Consider the following 18,047-nt stretch of genomic DNA (forward strand, 5'->3'; position numbering starts at 1 on the left):
GGCTAAGAGTTCTGAAATGGCCATTGTAGTGATACTATTAAGCAGGAAGTTTCAGAAATATTATCCTGCTAGTAGAGTAATCACCGAATATTTTCAGAATACAATTGTCCAAAAAAATTCGAATTTTGAAGGATATTCGAAACATTTATAGAATGGGCTGGAGTCTAATGAGAACCTAATAAAAACGGTCATAGCTCTGGCCTCTCAGTAGGTGTTCAGTGATTCTTATGGTGTGACAGATGACATGCTGTTGATTTTACTGGTACGTATTGTGCATGCACAGGTGCTGTCTCTTGCTGAGGTGGGAGGCTCACTAGTGGTATTGGAAGATGCAGCTCCAGGTGCGTTGATTGCACTTGTGCGTGTCACGGATAGCGATGCTGACGCCAATGGCCATGTATCATGTATGCTGCTTGGCGCACCGGGCGAGCCATCCCCTCCATTTTCTCTGCGGTCTTCAGCAGAGCCTGGAGAGTGGGCCTTTGTAACGTCAGGCCCGTTGGACAGGGAGCGAGCCGCTACGTGGAATCTCACCTTAGTGGCTCGTGATGAAGGAACACCACCACTTGCCACAAGAAAAACTGTATCCGTCACCGTTGGAGATGTAAATGATAATGGGCCTTTATTTGGACAGCCACGCTATGAGTTTCGCCTCCACGAGAACAATGTACCTGGGGCTTATCTTGGAACTGTGTCAGCCTCAGATCTGGATCTTGGCTCCAACGGTCGCCTGGCTTACTCGCTAGTTGACTCAACAGTCGGCGGGATGCCGGCACACACTTATGTTTCAGTAAATCCGGCAACAGGTGCTTTGTATGCTCTTCGTGCTTTTGACCATGAACAGGCCCAGCGCCTTGCTTTCACACTGCGTGCTACTGATTCCGGGGTACCTCCCCAACAGGCAGAAGCTAATGTAAGTGTGTTGGTTCAAGATCGCAATGACAATGCCCCGGTTTTTGTGAACCCACCACTTGGTTCAGATGGTGAGGGTCGCCTGGTAGTACCATCTGGTGTGGCTGCTGGGCGTATTCTTGCCACAGTAAAGGCACGTGATGCTGATGCTGGTGACAATGGCCGTATAGCTTTTACAATTCAAGATTCAGGTGAGGCAACAGGACTGTTTAAGCTGGATGCAGAGTCTGGTGAGCTAAGGGCATCTCGTATGTTGCTGCCGAGTGATGTTCACTACCGTATTTTACTCTCAGCAAGAGACCATGGGGAACGGCCACGCTCTTCAACAGCAACGGTCTGGCTTGAAGCTGTAGGAAGCAGGTCAGTGGCAGCCCGTGATGGCTTGGCTGGCACACAGGCACCAACAGGCCACAGAGGGTCATCACATGCTTCACTGGCTGCAGTGTTAGCCCTCGCTGGCCTTTCAGTTGCCTTACTAGCAGCTGTGGCAGCAGCCGTAGCAGTGTGCTGCAAAAGGAGTAAGGCATTGCCAGGTCGAGGACACCGTGGGAAGCGTGGACGACCGCGGCCTGAGGTGACGCTGGTGCGTGATGCATTGCCAACAGAAGCAGCACTCGGAGAAGAACCTGAAGGTTAGCAATACACACCCCGTGGTAACACCTACCTTGCCTACATACATACCTACACTACTTACAATAAGTTAGGGATATTGGCAGGTTCTTCTGTGTGGTTGATTTTGTGTATTAATTATGTTGAAAAAAGTTGTTGGTCCTAATTCTATGGTTATTAATGTGTGAAAAAACACAGCATTCTTGATTTCAATACCGTAACCCTAACATCTATAAAAAAAACAACTCACTCCCACAATATCCCTAACTTATTGTGAGTAGTGTAGGTCAGTAACCATGTATTATCAATTTAATGTAGTTTCAGGACAATGCACATGCAGCACAAAATTAAGATCTAGTTTGTTTTTTGAATCCCGGTCAGAATTACAGGTGAGAGAGCACCTCTCACTAATTTGTCCAAAAATGGTTGTAGTTGGGAAGATAAATTTTCAAAAATGAAAGCACCACCAACTTGTACTGCTCAGTGGTCGTGGTGCTTTCACTTTGAACATGTCTCCCAAAGTGGAGTGCTCAACCTTGTGATGAAGAGATTTCAGTTGCCAGCCACAGAACAAAATCTCTCAGAATTACTCATGACATCCTCAGGCAGAGAGATGCATGGCCAACCACGTGTGAATAATGATTTGGTCAGGGTTGGAATTTATTTAAGGTATCAGCCCAAAGGCATACAATTCGTAAGAGACATTGTTGGTATTTTCCACATCCACAAGCAAGTGCTAGCAGGCTTGACATTTGGTTTAATTTCCTTTCCGAAGGATGGCTTAGGCCTTATCGTGTATGATGCAACACCTTGTCTGTTAATGGTCAGGATGAGATTGCTGTTGGATTCTATCCCAGCAGGAATCAACTCAATGTGGACAAACGTTTCAGGCATCTCCTCGGTCTCCAGAATTTATACCGATACTGCATATGCATTTTCTATGCAGACAAGATGAAAAATTACTTTAATAAATACCAGTACTGTATACCACACATGCTCCTGTATTTGTATATGTTTATGTGTGTTTGTGTTTGTTTGTTATGTTTATGTTATGTTATGTTTATGTTTGTTATGTTATGTTATGTGTTTGTTTGTGTGTGTTTGTTATGTTTGTTTGTTTTAATCGTTAATACTTTTTATAGTTTATTATTTTTTATTATTCAATTATTTGCCATGGCCTACTTCTACTTTACCCTTGACAGTAAGTGCTTCCAGATTCTTGACTGCTCCATCACCTACTCATGCCAGCACATTGCTGGTTTCTATTTACTTATTATTTCTGGCTGTTGCTTTTAAAGGTGTTCTTGATCATGCATCATGTAGGAGATCATCCTTTATCATGCCAATGGAAGATTCTCTTTAAGTGAAGTACATTATAATGACATGTGCCTTATTTACATTCACTTTCTTAGAATTATCACAAATGGTGATTTGTGAATACGAAGCTTGGCACGGTTTTGTGTTGTGGCTGTATTATTTAATTTTACCGAGGAGATAAATCAACCTTTGTTAAGCATCTACTTGAGTAAACGCCACTGAACCTCAGCATGCCAGGATTCCTGTGCTACATCCATGGAATTGGTTTTTGTTTTTATTGAATTTTTCTTTATCTTTGTATTTCATATCTTTTTCCAGTTCTTGTTTTTCTTATCAAGTCTTCTTTCCTTTTCGTTCTCACCAAGGCTTAAGGCTACTTGTTGAATTGCAATTTCCATGGATGAGGAAGTTTTGATGCCAAGAGGCAATACCTGTTTCTGCATGCTGAGGATTAGAGTGATGCGAGATGATTCCCTGCCATGTGATGAGTTTTAACGTGCACACAAGCAATAATTGTAAGGTTGCAGGACAGTCAGATTAATACACCTGCCAAATAATAGATTTCCATCCATCACATGACGCTGTGCTAGTAAAACTTGTGGATGGCTCTTAGATTTAAATTACTCTACTATGGAACAGGAGAACGGTGCAGTATAAAATACACGCGTGCTACTATGAGCTAATGAATTATAGCCAAGAAATAAGTAATTAATCTTGCATGTGATTTATATGAATCACAAGGAGGAAGGACTTCCTCACATTTTGTGATTCAGAGCCTGAAACAGAGTTGACCATACATTGTAGCAGCATTCCCAGGGCTGTGTTGCTAGTGAACCAGGAAGTGTGTTTTAGGGAGCTTCTGCCATGACAAAGTTTGTTAAAAATCCATCCTTCTGCCAACATTTTAATCTTCTCTAAAACTCATGGTGGAATTTTAACGAAATTCAGCATGTCTTCCTTATGCAACTCATTGTTCAATTCATTATTTCCAACCGTTTTCCAACTCACATTTTAAATTGGTCACTGTGGCATCAAAAAGGCAATTTAAACAGCCTTTTGGCTATTCCTCAAATACGAAGCAGGAATTTTCAGTCGGAATTGGCTGCAAGTTAAATTTGTCAGGCCCAGGTGTTCTACCAATCTGAATCAGAGGCCCGAAAGGATCCCGGTCCTGAGGCCCCCAAGGTTTCTACCAAACAGGCCCCAGGAGCCCCACCCTGAGGTCTCATGGGCCTTCACCACCACCTCCTCCCCACCCCGTGGACATTCACGAATCCTAGTCTTAGCAAGAAACAAAAGCCCACCTCCCACATGCTGAGAGACAGCTCTAGAGGAGGTTATCTCCCTGTGTTAGTGAGGGAGGTGTTGGAACGTGCTGTGTCGTCCCCATCCTACTCGGCTTCACCAGGTTCCACAAAGGAGAATAAATAGATGTCCTAACTTCACTATCAATACAATCACTATATCCCATCTCATTTACAGGGGCATTTGAAGACACATTACCCCAAACACACACACTTAATACAGGTAAGACGCTCTACAGCTACAGGAACACACACGGCATCTCCCGCCTTTAACTATTACTCCATTCCCCATAAACCGAACAGTATGAAACCGAACAGATCCGGATCTTCACCAAACTACAATTGGCTTGTTCTTGCCACCTACCCGACTCATCCACCAAGGTTCATCCGAATCGATCCATAAATTTTTGAGATATCATGCTTTATATCGTTTTTGGCCCCATCTCTCAATTGTGAAGAATCACTTGAGAAATTCTAATATCCAGATCTGGATCTTCACATCGAATCAATTTGTCCTTTTGACACACCCAACCTGCCCACCATGTTTTGTCCATCGATAACTTTTTGAGATATCTTGCTCACCGACAGATCCGGACAAAGAAAAAATCTGCCAGTCAATAAACGTGACAAGCACTCCTTGTTGTGTAACTAATAGAACTAGAGAGTTCATATAACACGATACTCAGCGCAGTATTATTATTTCGTATGGAGCTTGTGGATGCGAGTTGCATCATTGCTAGGAGCGCGACTGTGTTGCTGATGCAGTGAGTGCCTTCTGTATCCAGGAGGCTGGTACTCATTTTGCCGACCTCAGAAGGATGACAGGCTGAGCCAACCACCCTGGTATAATTCAACATCATGGCAGGTGCTCAAACTCAAGACCCAAAATCTTAAGCCAGCCTCCTTAACCGTTAAGCCAACACCAGGGGTGTGTTCAGTTACCACGTTTCTTGTAGAGCGCTCGCCAAGTGGTTTTAAGCACACAAGGGAGCACTCCATTCAAAACCATTGATAAGGAATGGCTGGTTTGTTAAGAGCTAGCTAGCTAGCTGCTCGGTAACTGAACACACCCCAGGCATACCCCGTGCAGTGTTAAAGTATAATACAGCCCTTCAATCTTCATAAAACAATGAATTTAACGATTGTCTTAAAAAACCCCGAAGCTTAGCGTCTCATATACCTCACCCTTATGCACTGTAATACCATGACAATTTAGGAGATGGAGGCTTTATGGATCACCCTGGAACGCAGCGTCAATCAGCATTTTCTTCATCCTGACCCTCTCACATGCCAATTCCGGTGCCAGGCATCACATGCCATGCCCTCTAATGCTATTTATCAATGTATAGCATGGTTCTTGGAAGTATTGTCGTGTGACTGCTCTCAGTTAACATGGGTAGAGTCACGGAAGGCAATCGAGCGTTACTCCTGGGCGTTCAGTTCAAACAGCGGATTATATATATATGCGGGAGGAAGAAAGTGGAGGGGAAGATGAAGGGTCTTACCTGTTTTCCGCCGGCAGTCCCAAAGCCTGCAAATAAAATAACTCAAATGAAACACAGGTTTAAAATGTACAAGGAGAATAACAAAAGGATTTATTAAAAGAATTCCGGGACAAAGAAAAGCGCGACACTAAATAAATTTTCTATATGGAGCGCTCCCACACACAACCAAACACAGACAAAAGGGATGGAAGAACTGGATTGAAAAAATAGATGTGTGATTTATTGTGCACTTAACTTAATCGGCTGGTCTCGTCAGTCCACGAACGGCCCCGGAGGTCCGTGCGCGCGAACATGCCCTGGCGCCAAGTCTGTGCGCGCGAACCAGGCCTCAAGCGCGCAGGCCCGGGCGTTCGTCCATGCGTCGTTCATCGTTCCCAGCTCTTTGTTCGCAACTTGGCCTCCTCACAATCCCCAGCAAGGTCTCGGCACACTACCGCCTGCACCGAGGTCCAGAATGTGAAGACAAGGGGGGAGAATCGTCAGCGTTCAACCATGTCTTTTCACAATCAGCACGAGAAGGCCCAAGAGAAGAGGGAGAAGAGAGAGCATCCTGGCTGGATGCAGTTTTTACATCCCACCTCTCCGATGCCATTGGCACTTCTCTTCCAATCAGCGAGTTGCTTCTTGCTCCGGCCTTCCTGTTGGTCAACTCCCACCCAATCACTGCCTTTCTGGGCGTGGCTCTCGGTCTGCCTGCTCTTCGTGGTGATGTAGCTGGTGGTATCCCATCGGTAGTGCTCAGAACTGGCTTCGGTTGGTTTTATTATTATTATTTAATGTGCTTTAATTGCCATTCTCACTGATGTATATTGCGGTACCATAAGGGACAAAGGATCAATCACATAGGGAACGACGAACAGGGAAGTAGTTAACATAATCCCTATAACTAGTTAACATACCCCATTCCTCATAATGGGGACAAATATACTTCATCCGACATTCGGGCTAAACAGGTCCTGTAGTTATATACATGGTGGTGGCTCTTCTTCTTCACGACAGTGGGAGCATGTTACCTACACAAATCTACCTGACTCTACTATCACTACCCCACCGACATAACAGTACTATGGAGGCAATTTGTGCTTTAAGTCTTCAAGCATAAAATTATATTTGAATGAAGGTTTAAAGAGGTTTAAAGACGTAGAAATAAAAACATTCTGGGTTTTACCACCGTTTTCCCCAGTGTCTATTACATCACCCTATCTAACACATTACATAATTTATTCATGAATGTTCTTTGTGTCATTTATAACGTCCTTAAAAATAACGAAGTTTCCTGTTTGAAATGCTTTTCAATTTTGTTTGACTGCCAAGCAGGCAGGCAGAGTAAAAGTATTACCTCATTCCTTTGCCTATGTGCGATCAGAACAAATTCAGAGCCAAGGTATGGCAAAACGGCAAATTTGTCTTCCAATGCATGTTCCAATTTGTGTTCAAAATATAACATTCAATTTAAATAAGATGTTACTCAATCATAAACTGACGATCATAAAATAACACAAATGGACATGAATAAATTGCTTAACCCCGCTTTTTGCTTTGCGTTCACGGGGGTAATCGCCTATTCTTTATCCTATCTAGATTCCAGTGCGAGGAGTTTGCTCTGTGAGAGCTGGGTCTGGAGTCCTAGTATACAATAGTTGCTTATAACATTATTTGATATATTAGGTCACCAGATATTGTCCATTGTATTACATGATATTTATAATTACCCCACACTTTTTGATAATTGTAAATTTTGGGGATATTGTAATCGGCCCTGTCTGTCTGTATGCCTGTCTGTCTGTCCGTCGGTCATGCTATCTCCCCTTAAACGGTTGTGCAGAAATTCACCAAATTTGGTCTTTCCGTCTGTCTGTATGTCTCTCCGTGTGTCCGTCTATCTCCCCTTAAACGGTTGTACAGAAATTTACCAAATTTGGTCGTTCCGTCTGTCTGTATGCCTCTCCGTCTGTGCTCCTGGCATACTATCTCCCCTTAAACCGTTGTGCAGAAATTCACCAAATTTGGTCGTTCCGTCTGTCTGTATGCCTCTCCGTCTGTGCTTCTGGCATACTATCTCCCCTTAAACCGTTGTGCAGAAATTCACCAAATTTGGTAGTTCCGTCTGTCTGTATGCCTCTCCGTCTGTCCGTCAGTCATGCTATCTCCCTTTAAACGGTTGTGCAGAAATTCACCAAATATGGTCGTTATGATCATTACGGGGCACAAAGGTGGAAGCGCATCATCATTTTGACTCCTCCCCTGGACCCTAGGGTGGAGTCAAAATGTAAAATACCAAAAAGCCAATTATGGGCACATTTTACAAATTTTAAAATGAAACTTTTTTATGCAATCAACGTTGGGGGACGCATGAAATATGTAAAGATTTTTGGGATTTAACCCCCATGGTGGGAATTGATGGTTACAGGGGTCAAAATGGAAAAAAAAAGAATTTAACTCAAATTTGATATTGCTTCATTCCTGGTGGAACATTTTGCCATCTTTCAGCTTTTCTTTAGGTGAGAAGTGTGGGGATTTGCGATTGTGCGCCATCTACTTTGCCCTAGTTTTACGTTGATGTAATGTTCGGAATTTATTTCATTCAGTTTGAATTATATAGTATAGTACAGTACTGGTTAATTTAATGTGGTTTTTAATCCTGACATGATGCTGCAGAGATAGCACATTTACCTTTGAGTTGTGTCGTCTGAGTTCCATACTCGACTCGATTATAAGCTGTTAGATTGGTGCTTCGTAAGCAGGGCATACCATTCATGAGTACGCCTTCTGCCGAATGGATGTAATAGCCCCAACTGTTACCATTGCTTGATATGAACATTAAACATCTCACACTGCCTTTCCTGGAGAGCAGTGGGGTTATTGTCAGCATCCTGGCCAAATTCCACATCACTAACCTAAACTACAGGGAATAATGAAGTTTTTACTGGCGTGCCCCAGAAATTTAGGAGTGTCGGGGCCCGTGTACAATATTAAACAAGAGCAATGTGACTGTGTCGCCAATATGCCTCCGCATAATCCCACAATGGGTATATGCCCTCATTCACTGTCCTAAAAATAAACAAGTTTGATTTAAATCCCTTCAGCTGTTTTCAAGTATCACATTTTCACCAGCCATGACAGGTTTCACGTTTCACATCGATCGGTGAAGCCGTTTCAGAGAAGGTATTTTTAAAAATAAACATTTTTGGCTGGTATACCACTTCATCTATGATGTCACCATTATCATGCTTTTGTTCCCCATTGGGAGACTTGACAGTGTGCCAAGTTTCAAATTTTTCCATTCAGCGGTTTCCAATAAATAATTGTTTTCATTTTTTGCTTTTAATCCAAGATGGCTGCCATACCACGTGACATATGACATCACAATTATCATTAAAACATTCTGCATGGGTGTCACTCCTACCCTGAAAGTTTCGTCTCAATCGGACATATGGTTGCTGAGAAAAAACGAGGTTTAGGTCGTACGGACGGACGGACAACCCGAAAACATAATGCCTCCGGCGACTTTGTCGGCCATTGCTACCTTCAAGATTTGGCGATAAAATCGAATGTATATTTGACGTGGATTTTGCCCCCTTTCTCCATGATGATGCTACTTGGCTTAAGAAGATTGCCACAAACCCAAACAGGGGTATTGCCAGTGACCGGACGTTAGTCTTTGAGGGTCAGCGCCATACTGCCACTCAGAAGAATGCTCGCCTCGACCTCTGCTCCGACAGGTGGCTAATTTCTGCCTAGTCATCTCATGCAACTCCATCGTCAAGTCGTCGACTTCAGTATCAGGCATCAGGCAGATGATTCGACATCATTTCTGATTTTAGTCAACAGGAGCTCATTTTTTGGACCTGGCCAATATCAGGCTTGCCCCAGATGAATATCCGGAAGACCTCTTCCTTTGCCTAACTCCCTTTCTTGGAGGATAATCTCCTGACGGTTGATTGTGGTGTCACCCAAAATGGGGAGGCCATCTCGATAAACGAGAATATGATCCCATCTCTTCAGAATACAGTTGTATACTTGTGACTATCACTCATAAATCCTTTCCTTCCTCAGCTTGTCAAGCAGAAATATGTTGCTTAACTTCGCAACCGCTCACTAACTTTACTGTCTGCCTGAAATCTCGCAGGCTCCATCATCCATCCAAGACGAGTTTGCATGATGGAGGACACTAGAGCCATGCGTATCACCAATGGCTTCGACTTCAGGCGAACTACTCTAAGTTGTAATACGCCCAGAAAAGCATTAATGACATGGTCCTGTGTTCTGTGTAAAACAGACGGGAGATCCTACAACATACACAATTTGGCTGAGTGCTGTTATTTTTTCCAGATAGTGATAACTGAGCCATTGTTCCATCCAGACTAGTTGTTGTGATGACTGTGATGCTGTTGTGGCGATAATGACTGATGAGCCCAGGTGTGTGATTATTGCAATCTTTCAGCCCGCCATGTTGTGTGCCCTTAAGTCGTAGGGTGAATTTCATCCTTACGCTTGACAATGGGGTCACTTCCAATTTATCCGTGCTTCCACAACTAAGGCCTACAATCTACCAATCAATCCAGCTCCTCCGTTCTTAGCCAGTGTCTCTGTTGAACCTGATACGCATGAAATATGTAACGATTTTTAGTTTTTTCGATTCGATTTTTTTAGATTTTTAGATGGGTGGTTTGTGTGCTGGTTGCATCTTTTTTCTGTGGGCGCATCTACCACTGACTGATGCAATGCCTCTCTATAACCAGTTATCTGGTACTCATTTTGCCGACCTCGGAAGGATGACAGGCTGAGTCAACCCCACCTGGCGTTAATTCAACGGGATTCAAACTCAGGACCTTATAGTAAGCCGGCCAAAGTTGAAAAATTGACTTTGAACGGAGTTATTTGTTAATATCTGTTACTCATGCCAAATCAATGTACCTGTGGGTGGGAAATAAAATGCAGGTGGATGCCACTCTCGCATTTGGCTTTGGAGGTTATTTTTGAGGCTAAAAGTGAATAAAATGATATTATTTACTTTAATTTTCTTTTTAACATTCTAAGCAAATTGACATTACAAAATGTTTTATTTTGCCACAATTATTGATAAACATGACAGGATGACACAAGTGAAGGTCAAAAAGAAGGTGTGATTTTTTTTTGCGACAAAGACAAAAAAATTACAAAAAATAAGCATTGCGAAAAAGACAAAAAATGATGGCATGAATTCGGTACTTACAGTGATGGAATGATCACAACTCAATCAGAAAACAGTAAATATAGCCCGATAACTAAAAAAATTAATATTACACACTACTAACATCTAGAAGTTCACATATCTACAGGAGAGAGACATAGTATATATCTACTGTCCACCTGTGTTCCAGCAACCGCTGTTGTCACAACCACAAGCTGTCGTACACTTCATCCTTTTTCTGAAGCATTTGCAGCTTGCTGTCTTGCACTTTTTCTTGCAACCACAAGCAACCAGCTCCAGGCATGCTTCAGGGATTGGTGGAAGTCTTGTCCACACTGGTAGGAGGGTCTCACCTTCCAACCTCCAGGCTGAAGTGTCCACCGGATCTTTAACATTTATGTGCTCTTTATCAGCCTGGAGCCATATTTTGGCCTGATAGTTTGCCCGCTTGGCGTGGAGCTCCATGGCATCCTTTGTAGGTGGGAGCATTTCCAAAGTCTTCGCTTTCCCAAAAAGGCGAACACTGGTTTCATCAACTGTGCGCTCCGGGTGCCATACAAATGACACACAATCTTCTCAACATCCTCGATATCCCCATCTCGACTTATGGCGTGCCGAAGGAGTGGGTCGTCACTGAACACATTCCAACACTTCTTTTTTCCATGACCACTGAATGACGAGACTGTCACACCCGGTGAAAGCGTGGAAACTGACCAGGTTGTCCCTGACTGGTGGTGACAAACTCATGAATACAGCGTGCACTGGGTAGAATTTTCGGTTCTTGGCCGTTCCGCACAGCATGTATACTTCAGCGACTTTGGTGTAAATGAAGTGGATCAGCAGCACCATTACATCAGTGTCTCTGCATAGTACTAGTATTCGTTCATAGCCCTGGGACGCTGCATCACATGAGTGAAGGATGAGCCTGGTGTCCGCCTCTTCATGGTTGCTATGCAGTGGGACATCATGTCGCATGGTTGATCGTACTTCAGTGGCTTCAGAGGAGCCACCCCCTGTCACCAGTTCACATCTTTCTGGAAGATCTCTGCCCTTCTCCGTGATGCCGTTAGACAGAAATAAGGTTAGGTCTGCCTTGTTTGTATCCAAGGCTATAAAGTTTTCCCACACTTCAGGCAGTTGAACTTGTGAGCCATCCTTGACTTTCCAAATTGTTTTTTTCTTGCTTCAACGCTTTCTCCTGGTAACTCGTTTGATCAATTCTCCACTGCGTACCGATCAAAGATGACATCAAGTCTTGTGTGTTCATTGAAATAACTCGTCATGACCTTGAAAAACACTTCAGCATAGTTGCCGAATGTCCGACAGCCGCCAGGCTTGCCAAGAGCTCGGATGAGTGCAAGGCCAACTACTATCATCACACAGGCTTTCAGATTAGTGGTTGGAACCTCTGAGCTCATGGTCTGCTGAGCCATCAGGATGTTCATCAGCTCAGACTTCAAAGATGAATTCATCTCTCCTCCTATCTTCGCCAGACTGAACTGGACTGGGGATAGTTCATGCTTCAAGACATTGACCATCTCCACTGTACGACCTGCGGTCACGGCATTCAAGTGTGCTGGGCCCATGTGATGTTTATCCGTAGTAATCGTCATAAGGCGTAGAATAAGTTATGCTTCTGCTTCTCGTACCTTTTTATTTGCTATTGAAATAATCATATTGTAAATATCTGTAATATATCAAATTGTTAAAACGTTTTCCTTTTTCTCGTTTTTCTTTTTTTGACTCCAAGTAGCTGCAACGTCTGTCAATGTCGCTTCTTCATTGATCCACCATTGCTCGTACCCAGTCTAACATCGACTGTAACGGCTTTAACATTACCCAGGCGGTGACCAACTGTTTTCGCTCGGCCATCTAAATTTCCATGAAGGAACAAAGAAATCCGCCGGAGGATATGTACGGTACGTTCCCCGATTGGGACTGTCACGTGGTACTGGTAAGCTATCGCGTGACGAACCAATCGGCATTCGTAGTTGCTGATTTGCAACCTGCTAAGTATGAAGTTATTCATGCACGGCAGCCACAGGTCCGGTAAGTTCGGGAGGGAACGGAGGTTAACCCCCTCGTAGTAAACCCAAACCCCGGGCCATAACAAATTTGGTGTCTTGGAGCAGGATATTCAAATCCTCTCTGAGCACCTCAACACATTGGTGTCTGGGAGTGGGATTGGACCCGAGGTGTGCGAAAATTACGAGGCGTTAGGAAAATTTTTATTTTTATTTATTGGTGTGAACCATGGCTGATCAACACGGACAGATCCCAGGGGGCCTTAGTAATGTGGAAATGGATAATTAAATTCCGATCCAGGACAAAGAAACAAGAGAGGTGCTCTGTACAAACAATATCCCCCACCCTCATCCCTCGCAAAATGGCGGATTGGTACTGGTGGAACAAGCCGAGTTTGAACTGTTCTTTCTTTTGAACAATTAATGGTGAAAATGGACATGATGATCGTAAAAATGGGTGTGCGAAGGAATTATATGCAAACGATGAGTGCAAAGATGGACAGTCATATAAACGTGATGAGGGGCGAAATAAAGCATGAGGCGGTGAGCAGGGGAATATGGAAACTCGGTTGGAAGGCCCTAGCAATGACACGAAAGCAGGGTGTGTGCGTGGCGCGAAGTGTGTAATGGCGGCTGGTGAGGCCAGTGGTAATGCAGAAGAAGAAAAGGGAACAGCGCCATTACGGGTTAAGGGAGAGATGGAGCCACAGGAGACAGAAAATTGGAAAAATCGAGAACACAAGAGTAATCTATTATTTATAACAGAAGCGGGAAGGGAGAATGTCGAAGCACGTGCGGTGGAAAATACGTGTAGGGAGTGCGTGGCCTCACATGTGTGCGCTTCCGTGCAGACGATCACTACACATACAACATGACAAACAAGGGCGCCCCTCACACATTCATGGGGGAGGAGAAAACGAATGTTGGGATCCTGTTACCAAATGGTTACAATGTTACCTGATGCTCCTCCTCGCGACGACCTTTGTCTTGATGTCGCCACTGAGCACCACGAGCAGATGAAGGCAATCGCCTGCACAAACCTGAGCAGGTAAAGGCAATCCCCAGCATGAACCTGAGCAGGTAAAGGCAATCCTCAGCATGAACTTGAGCAGGCAAAAAGCGTCGCGAATTCAGCAGAGTGAGTGCATCGGGAACCGTGCAGAAAGAGAGCCAGATATACGTGGAGGCAGAGCCAGGGACACAGAGAGTGATCACGTTGTGATCTCGTGCAGTACGTCATGGCCTCGTGCAGAAAAAGAGTACGAATCATGCAGGCACGTGCAGAGAGATTCCAGTCCAGCCAGCAGAGAGCGTCATGCAGGCACGTGCAGAGAGAACAAAGTCCAAGGTCTTTCTGTCAGGCCCTGGCGATGGTCGGGGCTGGTTTGGGGTGTTTTCCGGGCAGCCAATTGGTGGAGTTTGTCATCCTGCCCCCACAAGACCTCTCAAAGGGACCTATACTGTGATACTTTTTGGCGAAGGGATTTTTACCGTGATGCTTTTTGGTGAACGGTCTTTTACTATGACGCTTGGATGGTGTAGCTTTGAGCCTGTGTGCATTGCCTAGCAAATTATCCCCTTATGAGTGGAGGGCCTGTCTTTTCCTCCCCAAAGTATGACATGCTACCCCATATAAGGGGAAAGGACTGTGATGATCTGCTATGAAATAACTATTCTAAGGGACCTGTATGGTGCTTGCCGGTACTTCGTAGCAGTTTCTTAAAACCGCAACAATATCAAAAAACGTTGGTTGTACCTAAACCTTTGACTGGTAGTGTATGTGTATATATATATATATATATATATATATATATTGTTACGGACACGGCTCAAGATGTTGCTTGACCGAGCGGAATGGCCGCCGTGTTCGCACAGTTTACCCGATTACCCCCAACTCACCCGATTCCACTCGAACGTTGGCCAAATCGCGCTACGCTAAATCAATGATGGAAAGGACACAACGACTGGGATAAATGAAAAGACGCAAGGGGTACAGTTCTCAAGACCTCCGGAGGAGGATATAATTAGTGGTGGAGAAAAGGGGTAGATTACAAGGTAGAGTGAGGTAAAAGACACAGAAGAGATAGGCACTTAGACACAATCTTATCTATTCCCAGACAGATCACAGACAAACGGAACAAGACTGACTTACACAGGGATTGATGGCAGGGAAGGACAGGTCGGTTGATAGCACAAGGTGCACCTTGGCTCGGGGACAGGATAAAGCACGGTCCAGTCCAGAGATGCGGGGAGGTGTCACAGCGCTCGGAGGTGGCGTCCTTCTCTCTCCAAGCTCAGCGCGCATCTGACGTCACCTCCCTCTTCCTGCGCATGCTCAGCGGGGTGTGTCACGCCCTCGGCTCGTTGGCTCCACCCCAGATGGGATCGGTCCGCCGCTTCTATTGGGTGCGGGGGTTACCGGGCTCCGCCCTTGACGAGGAGCTGACAGCGAGCCCCTACTTGGTAACCCCGTCGAGCACATGCTCGATGGCGGCTCGTTGGAAAGGCATGGTGCCCTCCCAACACCCCCTACCAACCAAGCCGGAGTGAGGACGCGCACTCCCCGCGCCGCAGCCGTTGTTGTTGTTGTTGTTGTTGTTGAACCGTGAGGAAGAGCTGCGGGGAGGTATTGGGAGGTCCTAAACTTCCTAACGGTGCCATACAATCACATTCTGGTGCAACGAAGAGTCAGAATTAATGGAAACGAGTCCTTAACTGACATAGACTAAGAATAACTAGCAAGATGTCCTATAGTTGTCTACGTGAGATGTGGTGGACCTGGATGCGACATTTAATGGGGGAAATAGGGGGAGGTCGGGTCTACAGAGTGTTGTTTACAGAAAATGGGACTAGGGAATGGGGGATTGGGGATAGTTGGGAAGTATGGAGGAAATAGGGGAATATTTACAAGCGGATATGGATGGATGCCAATCCCATATCCGCAACAATATATATATATATATATTCTATATATATATATATATATATATATATATATATATATATATATATATATATATATAATATATATAAGCAAAGATTTGCGGTTGGGAGTAAATCCAAATGACTCCATGGTAAGATCTCCAACCTTTAATTGAACAAACAATGACAACGTTTTGATTAACAACATGTGACAAAGCCACACGCCCCCGTTAATCTTCCTCAAGAGTGATAAAATCATCTCAACATCCCCTTATATGCAAAGTGGGCGGGGTATATGCAAAGTGGGGTGGGTAAAGCTGGACAGGATGTCCGCCCCACTTTGCATTTAAGGGGATGTTGAGATGATTTTATCACTCTTGAGGATGATTAACGGAGGCGTGTGGCTTTGTCACATGTTGTTAATCGAAACGTTGTCATTGTTTGTTCAATTAAAGGTTCGAGATCTTACCATGGAGTCTATATATATATATATATATATATATATATATATATATATATATATATATATATATATATATATATATATATATATATATAACTGTAAGAAATAGTAGAAACTCCAAAGTACGAGCAGGGCGTCTCATTTGTATTGAATAAATAATCGTTAGATTAAATAAGACGCGGACGTAGCTTCAGGACGTCGATCTTTAATTGTCGACAAGCTTTCGACCAACAAAGGTCTTCTTCTGAGTCAGCCCCAAGTTCAACGGAAGTGACCGTTTGCGTGACCGTTTGCGGTCACTTCCGTTGAACTTGGGGCTGACTCAGAAGAAGACCTTTGTTGGTCGAAAGCTTGTCGACAATTAAAGATCGACGTCCTGAAGCTACGTCCGCGTCTTATTTAATCTAACGATTATATATATATATATATATATATATATATATATATGTATATATATATATATATATATATATATATATATATATATATATACACAGACTTGGCATTTAATATGGAATATTTTTTTGTGGGGGTGAACTTACTTTTCAAGATGTCTTAGAACCAAAAGTTCATTGGAATTATGTTTAAATTATTCTAGATTTCGTTAATGTGACCTATAAAAGAAACAAAAACCACATTTGACATTTCGAAACAAATAAATTGATCCTTGAAAGTGATGTAAACTGATATCGAACTCAATTCATGGACAGTACTGTGTTAAACTTCTGTACGTTTTCCAGAAGTATCTCTATATTTTGCACATTAGCCAAAATTGTATTTAACAAAAACAAAAGTTAAATTACGACTGGGATTACGGACAGTAAAATTACAGTTCAGTTCTTCGTGTAACCCCCACGAGCATTCAGGAGAGCACGTACACGTTGAGGCATGCTGTTCATGAGATTTGCCAAGGTTTGGACAGGAATCGCTTGTCATGCAGTGACAATAGCCTGCTGCAATTCACGCACAGAGGTCGGCTGCTGGTCCAAGTGGTCGATTTGACGCGTTAATTCTGCCCACAAGTTCTCTATCGGATTCATATCCGGGAACATGGCAGGCCACTCCATATGCTCTACACCACGGTCAGCAAGAAAGTGTTGGATCATGCGAGCACGATGATGCCGTGCATTGTCATCTTGGAAGACAAAGTTTCCTCGAAAGACTGCATGAGCAAATGGAAGCAATGTTTCTTCCAGAATGGCCCTGTACTTGAACAGGTTCAGGTTTCCATTCAGAACAACCAGGTCAGTTTTGCCCCCTGCATGAAAAGCAGCCCAAACGGTCACCCCACCACCTCCAGCTTGGACTCTTGGCACTATACAATCTTTGTTGTAGGCTTCATGCACTTGTCTGCGCATTCGGACGCGGCCATCTTGACGATAGACCAGAATTATAGACTCGTCACGGTGAAGATCACGTGATTCCAGTGTCCTGGCTGCCATTGACAGTGTCTCTGGCCCACTGCAATCGGCGCTGGCGGTGTTGTCTTGTCAGGTGTGGCTTTCTCAGGGGACGCCTGGCACGATAGCCTGCTTGAGCCAGTCGTTGGTTGACTAGCCTTCTGGATACAGGCACATTTGTCAGTTGCTGCCACTCAGCCCTAAGCCGATTAGCTGACTTTGTACGGCCATTGCAGACTAACCGGTGCAGCTGGTGATCATCCCTCCTTGTAGTTCTGCGGGGACGTCCTGGCCTCGGTATTGGAGTAGGGACACCCCTCTGAGCATTTCGTTTCAGGATCTTTGACACCTGACCTTGAGTGATGCCATACTGCCGAGCAATAGCACGCTGTTTCATGCTGTAATTTCGTAAAGCCAC

General features: G+C 44.1%; 1 protein-coding gene across 1 annotated transcript in view; it reads left to right on the forward strand.

Moving 5' to 3' along the window:
* The first annotated feature begins 244 nt into the window (after positions 1-244).
* Positions 245-18,047, forward strand: part of LOC137421079 (protocadherin-8) — a 184,519-nt gene continuing 166,716 nt past the window's right edge. Inside the window, exon 1 of the mRNA XM_078772673.1 lies at positions 245-1,544. Within this exon, the coding sequence (XP_078628799.1) occupies positions 245-1,544 (1,300 nt within the window). The remainder of the gene's footprint in view (positions 1,545-18,047) is intronic.

The sequence above is a fragment of the Myxine glutinosa genome, chromosome 2 (assembly GCF_964187855.1).
Source record: "Myxine glutinosa chromosome 2, kmMyxGlut1.1, whole genome shotgun sequence".
NCBI classification, from domain to species: domain Eukaryota; kingdom Metazoa; phylum Chordata; class Myxini; order Myxiniformes; family Myxinidae; genus Myxine; species Myxine glutinosa.